Source organism: Squalius cephalus (genome assembly GCF_949319135.1).
Source record: "Squalius cephalus genome assembly, chromosome: 18".
Classification (NCBI taxonomy): Eukaryota; Metazoa; Chordata; class Actinopteri; order Cypriniformes; family Leuciscidae; genus Squalius; species Squalius cephalus.
The window spans coordinates 33,603,667-33,619,759 of record NC_137139.1 but is presented as its reverse complement, the minus strand read 5'-3'; the positions used below and the strand labels follow the sequence as shown (position 1 = coordinate 33,619,759).

Sequence of the window (16,093 nt, the reverse complement as noted above, 5' to 3'; positions counted from 1 at the left end):
CGATTTTGACGCACGAATAATTCGCGTGATGGTATTATTTTTTGATCAGCTGTTTGTGTATGAGTGCTTTCACACCGAACGCGAATGTGCTGCGGCGAAAAAACGACTTTTATTTTTTCCGTTTCGATGTCGATTTTTTCTTTTCTTTTGAGGCGACAGAAAAGGCTTCAGCCAAACGCATACTACAAGGACAATGATTGTGTGGCGTAGCATTGCCAACCAACTCGGTTATCACGACTGTGAGTATGTTGTGTGATAGTTTTAGTCGTTGTATAGTCCTGTGCTGTGTAGGCTAGCAGGCTAAACTACATTTGAGATAGAAAGCTAATAGTCAAAGATAGAGATAGAGACCGTGTTTACGCTGCTCATGTGATGATGGGTTTTGACGCGAAATATTCGCACACGAACTATTCGCTTTTTCGTTACGCATCCAGTGTGAAAGGGCCTTTAATCGTGCATTAGCGCCACCTATTGGCAGTATATGGACCAGAAAACACCCTTCCTCTCTTCATATCCACACTGAGCCTCACACACCATCCAGAGCAAACAAGCACTGCACTCTATAGCGACTGTTAGCATATTTGAAATATGTTTATAGATATATGTTTCATCCTCCTGTGAGCTCTTTCTTTAGTGGTTTTGCCGGCGGGTAAAATCAGATTTCCCTCAGACGGACCGCCAAAATAACGGCTGAGATTCGCGCTTCAGGATCGTGACGTGTGTGTGCTCTCGTACAGTGGCCAGACAATGGTCAGCATTTTATCTCTATGGGGTTAATTTTAAAAACATTTTTTTTATATAATTAATTAAATAATAATCAAAATTTATTTTTAGCTACCCGAAAGCCTTTATATGTTTTATTGTTTTACCGATCCAGGGAATCCAGGTAAATTGCACTGAATCATATGTTTAGTGTGTGCCTTTTCAAACAAACTTCAATTGTATAAACTGTGATAACTTGATATTTGCCTCTGCTCTCTTCAAAAATTAAGGAACTAAACAAAACTACACACATTCTAAAAGTTTCTTACACTGTTTACTCACTCATCATGGATGGATTAGGAACAGTTTCATATTTATGATTATGGGCGGAGCTACAGTATATGACATCACTGCATGTGTGTAAAGACTTCCGTGAAAGTGAAACTGAACAGATGAACTGGAAGCTTCTTCAAACAACATTTCTTTTCCGAAACCCTGAAATTAACGATCAAATCTGACATTCACTCACAGGTAAGCGATGGAAATGTAAGTTCACTAGTTTAATAGCATGATGCAGTACAAGAACGTTTATAAAATGAAAGTCTGTGTTCATGCAACACATATCAGAATCAGGAAGTATTTGAACTGCAGACAGAATAAATAAAGTTCAATGAAAACCGTAACTCTATTAAACAGAAATTACTCTTGGTGGTTACAGATGTTTATTTAGTAAGTTATTTGTTTGAAAAATTACAGTTCCACTCATTTTCTGTGTTTTTATTTATTTTATTTTATAAAAGATCTTATGATGGTATTAAAATGTTGTTGTAAAAACCTGTTACATTTGCTGTACTGTGGCTCCTAGTTTCTGTATTTAGTTTCATCAGGTTTTTTCTATTACTCAATACAGTACCCAACCAAAACAAAACCTTATAGGCTCAGTGTGGTTAGGGTTAGTGTTGGTACGTGTTTGACAGTATTTGATTTTGATATAGACAGTGGTACATAATTTATTGTTGTTAGTTATAATAGTATTTAACATGCAACATCCATAGCCTAATTTACTCAGTACATATAATTATCAAAATTGCTCTCTTCAGCATGTAGACGATTTATTGAAATTACTTATCTTTTCAGCCATGGCATCCTCCAGTGGTCCATCACTAAATGAGGAGCTCCAGTGCTCCATCTGTCTGGAAGTGTTCACTGATCCAGTCACCACTCCATGTGGACACAACTTCTGCAGAACCTGCCTGATCAAGAGCTGGCCGAACTCACAGATCTGCTTCTGTCCACTCTGTAAAGAAATATTCAGCAGAAGACCTGAGCTCAAGATTAATACAACACTCAGAGAGGTTGTGCATCACTTTAAGGAGAAGCTCAATCTAAAAGAAACTGAGGTGTTATGTGACTTCTGTTGTGAAAGAAAGCAGAAAGCAGTGAAGACCTGCCTGACGTGTCAAAGCTCTTACTGTGACTCTCATCTGGAGCCTCATCTCAGTATCCCACGTCTAAAGAAACACACACTGATCAACACTATTCCTATAGAGGAGGTGAGTCGAGAGAAGAAGGTAAAGAGATACAGACAAAACACTTTAAACACACTGTGAAATGCATCCTAAACCAGCTAAAAGTTAATTTTGTCAATTTTTGAGAATGCAATATAAGTTACTTTTAAAGCTGACAGACATGGACTAAAGGCCAGGAGACAAAAAAAATAATTCATGGGGTCTAACATTTATTATTCAAATAAGATTTTCTTTTGTCAGAAGATTTAACGCTAAATTCAGTAATAAATGTGTCTGTGTTTTTCTCTGTATGTAGATGATCCAGGACAGAATGAAGAAGATTCAAGAGATCACGCGCTCAGAGCAGAGAAAAGTGAGTGGAAAAAAATATTTTAATCATTTGGCTTCTTGCATTTTGGGCCACAACTTATCACAAGCTTTGCGATCTTTCTTCGAGAAGTGTTGCTTGAACTCAATCTTCCTCTTTTTGCAGACTCTCGCCTCCAATGATTGTTTCCTTACTTCGTCTCAGACCGTCCACAATTCAAACTGGATGATTATTGGTCTGGGTGTCCTGTTGGTAGCAACATTGATATACACCAGTGTAAGTGTGTGTGCGAGAGTGTGTAAGTGCATTGGTTTAGGAGTGAGTGGTTTGGTACTTGCAGTTAAGTGTGTCTTCAGCTGCTTCTTGAACAATGTGATGGTCTCAGCAGTTCGTTGGAGGTTAAAATAAATAAATAAAATATTTAAATTAGGGGAAAACAAAAAGATAAAAACAATATGTTTTTTGTTACTGTTTGCAAATAATATATGTATTTTTTTAAATATGCACCTATTCAGTCGTATTCATATACCTAATATGTTGAAAATGCAAAACGGAAAAAATCTAGTGTTCTAGTCTCCTCAATGAATGAATTGCATAAATCACATAACTGAAAATTTTAATTAAAAAAAACATCACTTAATTTTACTGTTGGTCATTCAACATTAAAACAGTGTCAGTGTTCTGTCACTTCAGTCTCTTTATTAGATACATAGATAGATAGATAGATCTTTATTGTCATTGTATGTGATACAATGCGATACGAAATTCTGTTGGAGCAGTCCTCTCCAGATGGCAGCATAGAGTAAAAAGATAGAAATATATAAAAATATTAACCTATTCACATACACATCCATTTACATACATACATACTTACATATGCGCGCATGCACATACATACTGTACATACGCACATACATACATAAATGCATACATACCTACATACATATACATACACATACACACATACACACGCATACACATACACATTCTCAATAAATAGATAAAACAGCTAAAACAGTGAACACAGCAGTTATTGCACAGAGTCCGATTGCAGGGGGGTGAGAGATGTGTGTATCTATGTTTGTATGCATGGATGTGTGTATGACTTTTTGTAATATGTTCACAGCTCTGGGGAAGAAGATGTTCCGGAGTCTATTTGTGCATGTGCTGGGGGTTCTCAGTCTGCCTGAGGGGAGGGTGGTGAACAGGGAGTGTCCGGGGTGTGAGGTATCCTGCCTGATGTTTGTGGCCCGTGTGAGAAGACGGCTAGAGTATATTTCACTCAGGTTCGGTAGGGGGGAGCCAATTATTCTCTCAGCCATCTTGACAACCCGCTGCAGGTACTTTCTTTCTGCTGCTGTGCAGCTGGAGTGCCACACGGTGCAGCAGTATGTCAGGGTGCTCTCAATTGTGCAGCGATAAAAGTGCGTCAGAAGTTCCTGAGGGAGCCCATTGCGCTTCAGGGTCCTCAGGAAGAACATCTTCTGCTGGGCTTTTTTAATGGTATGGGAGGTATTCTGGCTCCAGGTTAGATCCTCTGCAATGTGCACTCCCAGGAACTTAAAGGTTGCCACCCTCTCCACCCCCTTCCCGTTCATATACAGCCGTTGTGGTTTATTTTGTTCCTTCTGTATTCAATTATTATTTCTTTTGTCTTCTTAATGTTGAGGTCGTTGTCCGTGCATTAAGCTGACAGGTTCTGGACCTCTTTCCTGTAGGCTATTTCGTTGTTGTCTGATATGAGTCCCACTATGGTTGTGTTATCGGCAAATTTGATGAGAGTGTTGGAGTTGTCTGAGGAAGTGCAGTCGTGGGTGAAGAGTGAATAGAGGGCTGGACTAAGGACGCAGCCCTGGGGGACGGCGGTGTTGAGAATAATGCTAGAGGAGGTATGATGGCTGATCCTGACACACTGGGGTCTATTTGTGAGGAAGTCTTTAATCCACTGGCAGAGAAGATCTCCCAGACCCAGTGTTTGTAGTTTGTTAATCAATTTGTCTGGGTTGATGGAGTTGAATGCAGAGCTGTAGTCAATAAATAGCATCCTAACATAGCTGTTGAGGGTTTCCAAGTGTGTGAGAGCCACTGGCTTGAGAGCCACTGGCCGGTAATCATTCAGGCTTGTGATAGCTGAGGTTTTGGGAACAGGGATTATAGTGGTGGTTTTCAGACAGGTGGGGACTATGGTTTGCTGTAATGACAGGTTAAAAATGCGTGTGAATACTGGAGCGAGCTGGTCAGCGTATTCCTTCAGCACTCGTCCTGCAACTCCATCAGGCCCGTTGCTTTATTGCAGTTGATGTTGTGTAGTGCTCTCTTTACCTGGTAGGTCAGAAGAGTGAGTGGCTGGTCGCTCCCTGAGGAGGTGGTGCGTGTATGTGAATCCGGTCCCCTGTTGTAGCTGGAGTCTTCAAAGTGGGCGAAGAAGGTGTTTAGCTGGTCTGGGAGAGAGGAGTTAGTTGAGGTGGGATTACTGTTGCTTTGTTTGTAGCCAGTAATGTTCTTTACACCCTGCCACATTGCATGGGGGTTGTTGTCATTGAAGTTGTCCTCAATGCGTTGTTTGTATTTCCGTTTTGCACATGTGATGCCTCTAAGTAGGTTGGCCTTCGCCCTTCTGTACTCCTCCCTGTCCCCTGATCTCAGCGCTGTGTCCTGAGCTCTGAGCAGCTCCCTCACCCTGTTGTTGAACAACAACAGGGCTTTTGGTTGGGGAGCACTTTAATTTGTATTTTTGTTGTTACAATGTCCGTGCAGAAGTTGATGTAGGAGAGGACTGTGGATGTATGGTGCTCAATGTCTGTATGTTCAAAGAGCTCCCACCTGGTGTCATCAAAGCAGTCCTGCAGGGCTGAGGAGGCTTCTGCAGTCCAGATCTGCACTGTCTTTACCTGAGGTTTGATCCTGCTGCTGATGGGCTTGTAGGCTGGTGTCAGGAGCAGGGATAGATGGTCAGACTGTCCAAGATGAGGTGAAGACTGGGTTTTATAAGCTCCAGGAACATTTGTATACACCTGGTCCAGTGTCTTGTTATTCCTTGTTTTAATGTGCACATTCTTGTCAAATTTGGGCAGAACTGTCTTCAGGTTAGTGTGGTTAAAATCCCCTGCCACTATAAATATGCTCTCCGGGTGTCTGTTTTGCTGGTTGCATATGGCATTATATAGCTTACCCGTGGCTGTTTTAGCATTGGCTCTGGGGTGCACATAGACAGCAGTGATAAAAACAGATGAAAATTCCCTAGGCAGATAAAAAGGCCTGCATTTCAGCATCAGGCAGCAATGTCTCTCAATGACAATAGTGTCTGTGCACCAACTGTTGTGGATGTATGCACATACGCCTCCTCCTCTTGACTTACCAGAGTCGGCTGTGCGGTCTACAATGTAGAGGGAGCGGCCAGCTAGCTCCATGGCTAGGTCAGGGATGTTATCATGCAGCCAGGTCTCAGTTATCACCATGATGCAGCAATCCAAGCGGTTATTGGTAATCCGCAACCTTACGTCGTCCAGTTTGTTAACAAGGGAGCAGGCATTTGCGAGGAAGATGCTCGGCATGGCAAGTTTGTGCGGGCATCGTCGAAGCCTAGCATGAATGCTGGCTTGCTTACCCCGCTTCCGCTTCCTCTCACATCTCCGACTACATCGCCTCTCCGTGGGTCTGTTGATCTTTCCTGTTATTATTAGTGGTTTTGATGAGAGAACTCAGAAGCCTTGTTTATACTTTGGCCTGGCTCTGCAGCACGAGCCTCCGCTGACTCCGCACACTTCTCCCCAAACAGACGAGGCATTCATACTTGATGTGCTCGCCGTTGTAATATTCTTTGAAATGACAGGGTGCGACTCAGAGTAATTGTCCTCTAAACCATCAGGACGCAGCGGTGAGAAGTAGTAAGATACACATTACGATGACTAAATCCGAAATCGCCCCATATACCCTCAAATAGGGCACTATTAAGAAGGGCATTATTTGAAGGGACAGCCATTTGTAGTTGTATCTGAAACCAAACGTTATCGAGTACACCAATTCAATCCCACATTATACACTGCAATAATGTGTACAACTGATGTACGTTACACGGCTGTCCGAATTCACTCACTAGTTTTCATTTACTCCAAGTGAAATGTATTAGTGGACTAATCTAGGGAATAGTGATTGAGGGTTTAGGGGGCGATTTCGGATTCAGCCGATGTTTATTTTAGTACACTTCATCAAAACCACACTACGGGCCCTATTTTAACGATATGAAACGCAAGTATCAAGCGCGAAACGCAAGTAACGTTGTGGGCGGATCTTGGGCGCTGTTGCTATTACACCGGCGGGATAAATAACTCTTGCGCCCAACGCAAATCTAAAATGGTTTGGTCTGAAGTAGCTTCATTACTCATAGGTGTGGTTTGGGCATAACGTGAAATAAACCAATCAGAGCGTCATCTCATGGCCAGTATGAACCAAGCTTGACACTGCTATTCTCTTGTCTTGTCATGGTGAGCGTGTGGTCCCTTTCAGTCGATCACTCCCGATGTCACGTTAGTGACCGACGAATAGGAATCTCACTAGAGAGGCCAATCTACTTTGAGTGTAACTAAAACGAGCCAAAGCACATTGGCAATCGATAATTGCTATCAGCTGCGCTGCATCGCGGCACGAGCATATAATGAGCAGCAGGTGCATCGCATTTAAGCTTATCGTTTCGGAGCCGAGCAGTTTATCTCTGCTCTTTACAGTGCTGCACGGGGTCCGATTTCCTCTTTGTTTGTTTGCTAGTTCACTGAGCAAAAAGGCTGTTTTCACAGCTGGTCGGGTGCGCTGTGTGTAAGGGCGCCTTCAAAGAGTGAAGCACACGACAAACTGCACTATTCCCTGTCTGAATCGCTGCGGCTGTTCCCCTGCGTCTCTAAAAGAGCTTACACAGGTTTGGGCTTGCATCTTTATAAAGAGGACATTAAACGAGTGTGTTTCTGGATGCGGTCATTACCTGACGCCGAGGGATGGTCACGACCGCTGTGTCACGTGTCTGGGCTTCAAACACGCTCAAATAGCGTTCGTGGATGAGTCATGCACCCATTGCAGGAAGATGACCATCGCGGAGTTGCGGTCGAGACTCCAGTACCTCCAAAGAGGTGGTGTCCCCGTCTCTCTGCCTCGATCTAATCCTCCTCAGAGGTCCCCCGACGACCAGATGTCAATCGCTGCATCAGAGGGTGAGCCAGACTTCTTTGGAGGTGACTATTCGGTTATGTTGCCTACTTCAGGAACCGTAGCATTGCCTGAGTCAGATCCAAAGATGATGGCTATGCTATCCCAGGCTGCTCAGAGGGTCGGGCTCAAGTGGAACCCACCACAGTGTCCCGAGCCTGAACGATTGTCCCTTGAGGCTGGACGATTGGTTTTTTGGTGTGGGACACTGAGGTACCTTTCTTTCCGGAGGTGCCTGAGGAGCTCACTACATCGTGGACGAGACCTTTTAATGACCGAAACCCTCTTGGTAATTCCTCCCCCCTCACCACCCTTTATGGTGCCCTTGAAGTGTTACACGTCGATTTTCCCTGTGGAATGGGCCATTGCTATGCAACTGTACCCTAACTCCACCTGGTGGGGAAGCCTGTAAGCACTCGTTGGATTTAACCAGCAAGGCCGCCTCTGCCATACACACCATGGCGTTGTCGCAGGTCCATCAGGCCAAGGCACTGAAGGACCTGCACGAGGGTGGTGCACAAACTTCATACCGCAACGGACCTCGCGCTTCACGTCACGTCCCATTGCCACATCTGCTGTGCCCCGCTGGTTCAGTTCACCGGCTCAGCTCCTCAGCAAAAACCTTAAGATGCGATGCACCTGCTGCTCATTATATGCTCGTGCCGCGATGCAGCGCAACTGATAGCAATTATCGCATTGAGATGTGCATTGGCTTGTTTTAGTTACACTCAAAGTAGATTGGCCTCTCTAGCGAGGTTCCTATTCGTCGGTCATGATGTCAGGAGTGACCGACTGAAAGGGAATCACATGCTCACCATGACAAGACAAGAGAATAGCAGTGTCAAGCTTGGTTTATACTGAGCTCTTCACTGATCCTATCCACTCCATTTAGATATGTCATTTTGAGCTGCTGAAGATGGAGGATCAGCAGAAAGCAGCAGAGAAACAGGCTGAAGATCTCAGTAAAGCGCTGCATCAGGAAATCAATGAGCAGAAGAGGAGAAACACTGACCTGGAGCAGGAAATCACTGAGCAGAAGAGGAGAAACACTGAGCTGAAGAGGAGAAACACTGACCTGGAGCAGGAAATCTATGAGCTGAACAGGATAAACACTGACCTCTCTCAAACTGGTATGTGAATATTAAATACAGGGTTTTTGTCAAACTTTTTTTTAAAGTGTTAAATTAATTGTAAGCATCTATGATGTTCAGGTGATCACCACATTATTATAAAATCACTTAAAGTTTTATCTTCAACTCATGTCATAAGCAGTTAAAGCTGCAGACCATAACCTTTTTTTGTGTTCAATATTTATCAAATTTATAAAATGAGCAAGTACATCATGAAACCAATTTCCAAACTGAATCACTACGGTACACCTATAATAAGTGTTTATATTGGGACTATTTTAGACTGGTTCGGATCGTACTGCTGCAGAGGAGCCCAGTACCTGTGTAACTCATCATAAACAGAGAGAAGTAGCTCCAGCTACAATGTTCTTCCTTAAGGCGCATGCAGGTCTGTTTATTAACCGCTAAAGCCCCAAAAGTTACGGACTACAGCTTTAAAGAAGCATTATGTGAACTTTAGTGACATGTAAAGCACATTATGTAACTATCCTTGTATAAACCCACCGGAGTGGAAATTTGTCTATGGCTCACCAACACAAAACTACATCTACATACTCTGTATTTCCAGAGAAGCTGAAATTCCAGTTAATTTCTATCTGGCTAGAGCAACATCATGTTTCAAGGGCCTTAATGTGAGTCAGAAAGGCAGCATCAGCTGAGGGGTTTGTGTTCTCTAAGGCCGTGTCATCGGCATATTTAAACAATCTAAAGTGTTTCTCATTGATCAAACAGTCATTTGTTAAAAGAGAGAACGCAGAACGCAAAAGGAGAGAACACAGCGTTGTGGACCAATAACCCTGTATTAATATTGAGATCAATCAGCATTTTCAGGAGAATGTGTGTCTTCATTGAATTAAAAGCTGAGCTCAAATCTATGAATAAAACCTTGGCATATCCTTTAGGATGCATAAGATGTTTAGTAACTGTATTAAGCAGGGTCAGCATCATCTGTCTCTCTGTCTATCTTATATGTGAACTGGAGTGGATCTAGTAAAGACGCCAAAGTCGAGGTCAAATGACTGGTTATTGAGAGCTTGTTATATGGGGAAATTTAGTTTTAGTTTCAGACAATATCTTCTGAATCTATCTATCAAAATTTGATATACAACATAATATAATCAATCAATAGTCCAGTTTAAACGAGTGGGACAGTCCACATATTGCTTAAGAGTAGGTAGATATTCAGAAAAGTCACATAAATGAAAGTCTCCAAGAATTAAAACAGGTTGACCTGCAGAGCGAGTGCATCATTGTAGCTCTTCGCTATTCTCTCTCCTGCAGCATCAGCATCATTTGGGTGTTTGGCTTGAGGTCATGGTGCAAAGGACCCTAGGTTGATTTTACTCCGAACCATCCCTTTAAAAGGGGAGTGAGAACTTTTGAAGCTACAATAAAAATCACACTTTTTAGACTTTTTAAAAGTTTTGTCTTTGACCATCTTTCTTGTTACAGGTTTTGAAACTACAAATGTAAAATATTATGAAAAAGTAATAAAAGGAAGAAACATACCTGAAGTATTAAAATCATCATCATCGCTCTTTTCTTCCTCAGCTGTGTTTTTACTCCTCATCTTCATCATCATCATCTTCAGTGGCGTCTGCTACATCTACTGTTCTCCAGCGTTACAGTCTGAATCCAGAGACTGTGCAGTTTTTATCGGTGGATCCATGACTGTCACACACACACACACACGCACTCTCCTGAGCATCAGGGCAACATAGTAAAGTGAGTCCTGTGTGTCTCTGGATCTGTGTGTGTTCAGAGAGTTGATCTCTGATGCTCCACTGAATCCTGTCCATCAGTCACACACACTCAAACCTCTTCCAGCTCCTGAGGAACACAGAATCACAGCGACTTTCGATTTATATAACAACTGTTCCTCTGAAGGAGACTATTTTAAAGAATAATAAACTGTAAGCAGACTGGATGTAACATTTTTAGATGTGTCAAAATAGCAGTAGAGACCATGGAGCCGTTCTCAGTCACTAATGTCTGACAGGAATGCTGGAAGCTTCTCGTTGTTCTGGTAATATTGACACTAAATCACATGTTTATTTTACATATAAACACTGCAGTCAGAATCTGCAGTCTTATCAAGATATTTGAATTGTGAGAATCGAATCAATTAAATAACTTTATTAGATAATTAGTCAGCAGAAAGAAAAGAAAAACGAGGGAAAGACAAACAAACAGAGTTTCAGGTAATTCAGGTATTTATGGATGAAGTGAATATTTATCATGTACAAACCTCTCGATCCCTTCAGTTTCTGGTTTGTCTCCATCATCTTTACCTCCAGTGACGCCTTCTCTTTCTTCAGCTGACAGATTTCTGTGATGAAACTTTCAACTATCAATACGATTAAATTTTAGACATATTCTCAAACTCCTGCTGGTTTGAATCTGTGAGCACTGTGTGAACTCCTTTCAAAAATGAGGGTGAGCTGCTGCTACTTCCTCGTTTACAGTGGATTTTAAAGGGGTGGTTGATTATGATTTTACTTTTCTAATTTTAGTTAGTGTGTAATGTTGCTATTTGAGCATAAAAAACATCTGCAAAGTTACAACACTCAAAAGTGTGAAGTTAGTCTACGCATCCACGGTACAATCAGCGTCTACGTCATGGCTCTCAGCCCGCCCTCTGTTCATTGATTGGCCGGCTGTTTTGAGGCCGGAGGAAAACGGGGAGATAGGTCGCTATCTCAGACTGAGTACAGAAGCGAACTGAAATTGAGCGGAAGTACGAAGTCTGACGTAGTCAGGCTAGCAAACTGCTGGTAGGGACTACACAATCTTCCTCCCAGGTTAGTGACATCACAAACCCTAGAATTTACATAAACCCTGCCCCCTGAACACGATTTATAGATTATCAATGCTGCGTTCCAGGCAGGTTTTTGAGCACGTAAATCACGACCTCAAACCACGACTCACGACTTTGTAGCGTTCCAGGCCAGTCACGCCAAACTACCTGAGCGCAAGGAATTGTGGTAGCTAGATGTAGGCTGCCATTGTTGTTTTGTATGGTTTCGCGGGCTATGTGACATCAGAGCTCGTAACTGGGAGTACATCGATCTAGTACGAGTTCACGGGTGGGAAGTCACGGGTTTGACTGCCGTTCCAGTGCACTTTCACGGGTATAATGTTGGAAAAACATGGGTTACAGGTTGCCTGGAACGCACCACAAGACAGAATAGGCTAATCAATGACTAGAAGATAACTCCACATAAGCTACATAAATTCACCAACTAACCATTCAGAAATGTTGTCTACATGTTGTCACTTCTACTTGAGTCTCTCCATCTTTGTCTGAATCCGGTTTGAACATAAAAGGCTAAAAGTTTTTGAAATTTTCAGTGCATGTCTTTGTGAGGTAAAATGACACAAGCTGTTGAAGCTCCGCCCCCTGTGCCGGGAGCAGCAGCTCATTTGCATTTAAAGGGACAGACACAAAATGGTGTGTTTTTGCTCACTCTCAAAAAGTGACAACTTTAACATGCTATATAAAAATATCTGTGGGGTATTTTGAGCTAAAACTTCACATACACACTCTGGGGACATCAGATACTTATTTTACATCTTGTGAAAAGGGCATTATACCAACACTTTAAACTACTAAACAGTGCATTAGCGCCACCTATTGGCAGTATATGGACCAGAAAACACCCTTCATCTCTTCATAGCCACACTGAGCCTCACACACCGTCCAGAGCAAACAAAAAGCACTGCACACTATAGCGATAAAGGCAATAATAAATAAAGGCAAATTACACTGAATCATATGTTTAGTGTGTCTTTTTAAATAAACTTCAATTGTATAAACTGTTATAACTTGATATTTGCTCTCTTCAAAAATTAAGGAACTAAACAAAACTACACACATTCTAAAAGTTTCTTACACTGTTTACTCACTAATCATGGATGGATTAGGAACAGTTTCATATTTATGATTATGGGCGGAGCTACAGTATATGACATCACTGCATGTGTGTAAAGACTTCCGTGAAAGTGAAACTGAACAGATGAACTGGAAGCTTCTTCAAACAACACTTCTTTTCCGAAACCCTGAAATTAACGATAAAATCTGACATTCACTCACAGGTAAGCGATGGAAATGTAAGTTCACTAGTTTAATAGCATGATGCAGAACAAGAACGTTTATAAAATGAAAGTATGTGTTCATGCAACATATATCAGAATCAGGAAGTATTAGAACTGCAGACAGAATAAACAAAGTTCAATGAAAACCATAACTCTATTAAACAGAAATGACTCTTTGTGGTTACAGATGTTTATTTAGCAAGATATTTGCTTGAAAAAGTACAGTTCCGCTCATTTTCTGTGTTTTTTTTATTTATAAATCTCATGGTTGTATTAAAATGTTGTTGTGAAATCCTATTACATTTGCTGTACTGTGTTTTTTCCCTAGTTTAGTGTCTGTATTTAGTTTCTTCAGATTTTTTCTACAGGTATTTAACATGCAACATCCATAGCCTAATTTAGGCTAACATCTAAGTCCACTAAAGGAGGGAGAGCGTTTTCACATTTAGCTCCTAAACTGTGGAATGGCCTTCCTGATATTGTTCGAGGCTCAGACTCGCTGTCCCAGTTTAAAACTAGATTAAAGACGCATCTCTTCAGCCAGGCATTCACATAATACTTACATTTTATACTACAGTTGAATCAGATTGAATGCATTAATATTGCGAACAGCAGCTACGCTAATTATTTCCCATATGCTTTTCTGTTGTTATCTCGGGACGCTAGTCCCGAGATAAATACAGATCGTCAGCTCCAGTTTGTATCCAGCCTCTCATGGAAACTACAGATTCTCCAACACCCGTGCAGAGACGACTCGGCGCCTGTGAAGAGACGACTCGACGCTGGCGATGTTTATGCCCTAAATCAATACATGATTAACTAACTGTATTTCTCTATGTACATTTCTGAAATGCACTTTCTGTAAAGCTGCTTTGAAACAATATGTATTGTGAAAAGCGCTATACAAATAAATTTGAATTGAATTGAATTGAATTAATTTACTCAGTACATATAGTTATCAAAATTGCTCTCTTCAGGAATGTAGAAGATATATTGACATTATTTATCTTATTACTACTTACAGTACTTTTTTTTTCAGCCATGGCGTCCTCCAGTGGTCCAGCACTAAATGAGGAGCTCCAGTGCTCCATCTGTCTGGAAGTGTTCATTGATCCAGTCACCACTCCATGTGGACACAACTTCTGCAGAACCTGCCTGATCAAGTGCTGGACGAACTCACAGACCTGCTTCTGTCCACTCTGTAAAGAAAAATTCAGCAAAAGACCTGAGCTCAAGATTAATACAACACTCAGAGAGGTTGTGCAACACTTTAAGGAGAAGCTCAATCTAGGAGAATCTGAGGTGTTCTGTGACGTCTGTGGTGAAAGAAAGCAAAAAGCAGTGAAGACCTGCCTGACGTGTCCAAGCTCTTACTGTGAGACTCATCTGGAGCCTCATCTCAGTGTCCCACGTCTAAAGAAACACAAACTCATCAATCCTGTGGAAAATCTGGAGGATTATATATGCCAGAAACACGAGAGACCTCTGGAGCTGTTCTGCAGAGATGACCAGACGTGTGTTTGTCTGTTCTGCACTGAAGGAGAACACAGGACTCACAACACTGTTCCTATAGAGGAGGAGAGTCGAGAGAAGAAGGTAAAGAGATACAGACAAAACACTTTAAACACCCCATGAAATTCAGTTACCTATCAGTCAGTCACGTTCGACGTTACATCGGACTGAACTGACGTATAGGGATCTCGCCTGAGAGCCCAATCACCATCGAGTGGTTACAGAACAAGCCAATGCACATTGCCACTTCCAGCTTCCAGTTATATTAGGCAGCGTGCAAACTCACACATTAAGCTTTTGCTTCTGAGCAGAGCAGATGTTGTTTCATTCTGCTCTTCAATCATCGTTCAGTGAGTGAGTTGTTCCTTTGTTCACTTTCCTGCCGGGTGAATCCCCGCGGTCCCATGGGTGACCCAGCATCTCATTCGAGGCTCCAGCAGAGGACCGGATGTCGATCGCTGCATCAGAGAGCAGGTTTGAGTCCTCTGGGGATGAAGATTCGACTGCACTGCCCCCTTCGCGGTGAGTAGCATTGTTCGAGTCCGACCCAGAGTTGACTGCCATGAGTTGCCTCGAGTTGCCGTACTGTTGGCCGGTTTCTGTCATTGCTGCGGGGCAAACATTTGCTGTTGTTTTAGGGGAATAAAACAACAAGCTGCCCCCGGGGCCTACACAAGTATCCGTTTCCCCCAGTGAGCCTGCTCGCACAGACACTGTTCAAGGTCAGGGAGGATGAGGAACTTACTGGTCCACCTGGTCCTGGTTCACAGAACTCATGCTCCTCAAAACAGCCCCTCCTTGGCGGATCCTACTGAGGAAGGAGCTGCTTTCTTAGGGATGAGGGACCCGCATCCAGACCTCTGGAACCTTCACATGTAGCCTCTGGACAGGACGTGGAGGACTTAAGTGGCCTACCTCCAGCAGTAGCTGACACTATCACTTCAGCTAGAGCCCCCTCTACGAGGCGTGCTTATGCTTTTAAGTGGAGCCCCTTTGTTGATTGGTGTTCTTCTCGCAGGGAAGACCCCTGTAGATGTCCTGCAAAAAGGGTTGGAGCGAAGGCTGTCTCCCTCCACTCTGAAAGTGTATGTTGCCGCTATCACCGTACATCACAACGCAGTAGACAGTAAGTCTCTTGGGAAACACAACTTGGTCATCAGATTCCTGAGAGGCGCCAGGAGGTTGAATCCTCCTCAGCCATATCTCATACCCTCTTGGGACATCTCTCTGGTCTTAACGGCCCTACTGAGAACATCTTTTGAGCCCTTGCAGTCAGTAGAGATCTAAAGACAGTGCTCCTGACTTCATTCACATCCATTAAGAGGGTGGGGGACCTGCAGGCATTTTCGGTCAGCGAAGCCTGCCTGGAATACCGGCCGGTCAACTATCACAGAGCTTCAGAACCTCAGAACAGCTCTTTGCCTGCAATGGAAACAGAATGGAAAGGTTGTCTCCAAGCAGAGGTTGGCCCCCTGGAAAGTGGATGGCAATGTCTTGGCTTACCAATCCCAAGGCGAGCCGTGTCCCCTTGGAGTGAGAGCTCACTCGACACGGAGGGTTGCTTCCTCCTAGGCGTTCCTCTCTGGCAGACATATGCAGAGCTGCGGGCTAGGAAACACCTA

The 16,093-nt window shown here is 42.9% G+C and overlaps 3 protein-coding genes across 5 annotated transcripts in view; all 3 read left to right on the top strand.

The window, feature by feature from the left end:
• The first annotated feature begins 964 nt into the window (after window positions 1-964).
• Window positions 965-12,851, top strand: LOC307146007 (uncharacterized protein). Of its 2 annotated transcripts, none has more exons than XM_079849731.1 (6): window positions 965-1,233; window positions 1,840-2,255; window positions 2,527-2,583; window positions 2,704-2,814; window positions 8,627-8,864; window positions 10,416-12,851. In XM_079849731.1, exons 2-6 carry the CDS (start codon window positions 1,842-1,844, stop codon window positions 10,583-10,585), a joined length of 990 nt encoding a protein of 329 aa, XP_079705857.1. In that variant the 5' UTR covers window positions 965-1,233; window positions 1,840-1,841; the 3' UTR covers window positions 10,586-12,851. The 2 variants fall into 2 exon arrangements, with proteins under 2 accessions (XP_079705857.1, XP_079705856.1); XM_079849730.1 differs by having other exon boundaries at window positions 1,840-2,273.
• LOC307145998 (E3 ubiquitin-protein ligase TRIM39-like) overlaps window positions 12,817-16,093 on the top strand; it is a 25,172-nt gene continuing 21,895 nt past the window's right edge. Inside the window, exons 1-2 of one of the 2 annotated variants that reach the window (XM_079849719.1) lie at window positions 12,817-13,784; window positions 13,999-14,555. In XM_079849719.1, the coding sequence (XP_079705845.1) occupies window positions 14,001-14,555 (555 nt within the window). In that variant the 5' untranslated portion in view covers window positions 12,817-13,784; window positions 13,999-14,000. The remainder of the gene's footprint in view (window positions 13,785-13,998; window positions 14,556-16,093) is intronic. The other variant, XM_079849718.1, reaches the window with a different exon arrangement.
• LOC307145999 (E3 ubiquitin-protein ligase TRIM39-like) overlaps window positions 12,896-16,093 on the top strand; it is a 56,334-nt gene continuing 53,136 nt past the window's right edge. Inside the window, exon 1 of the mRNA XM_079849720.1 lies at window positions 12,896-12,959. The gene's annotated coding sequence lies outside the window, so the exon portion shown is untranslated. The remainder of the gene's footprint in view (window positions 12,960-16,093) is intronic.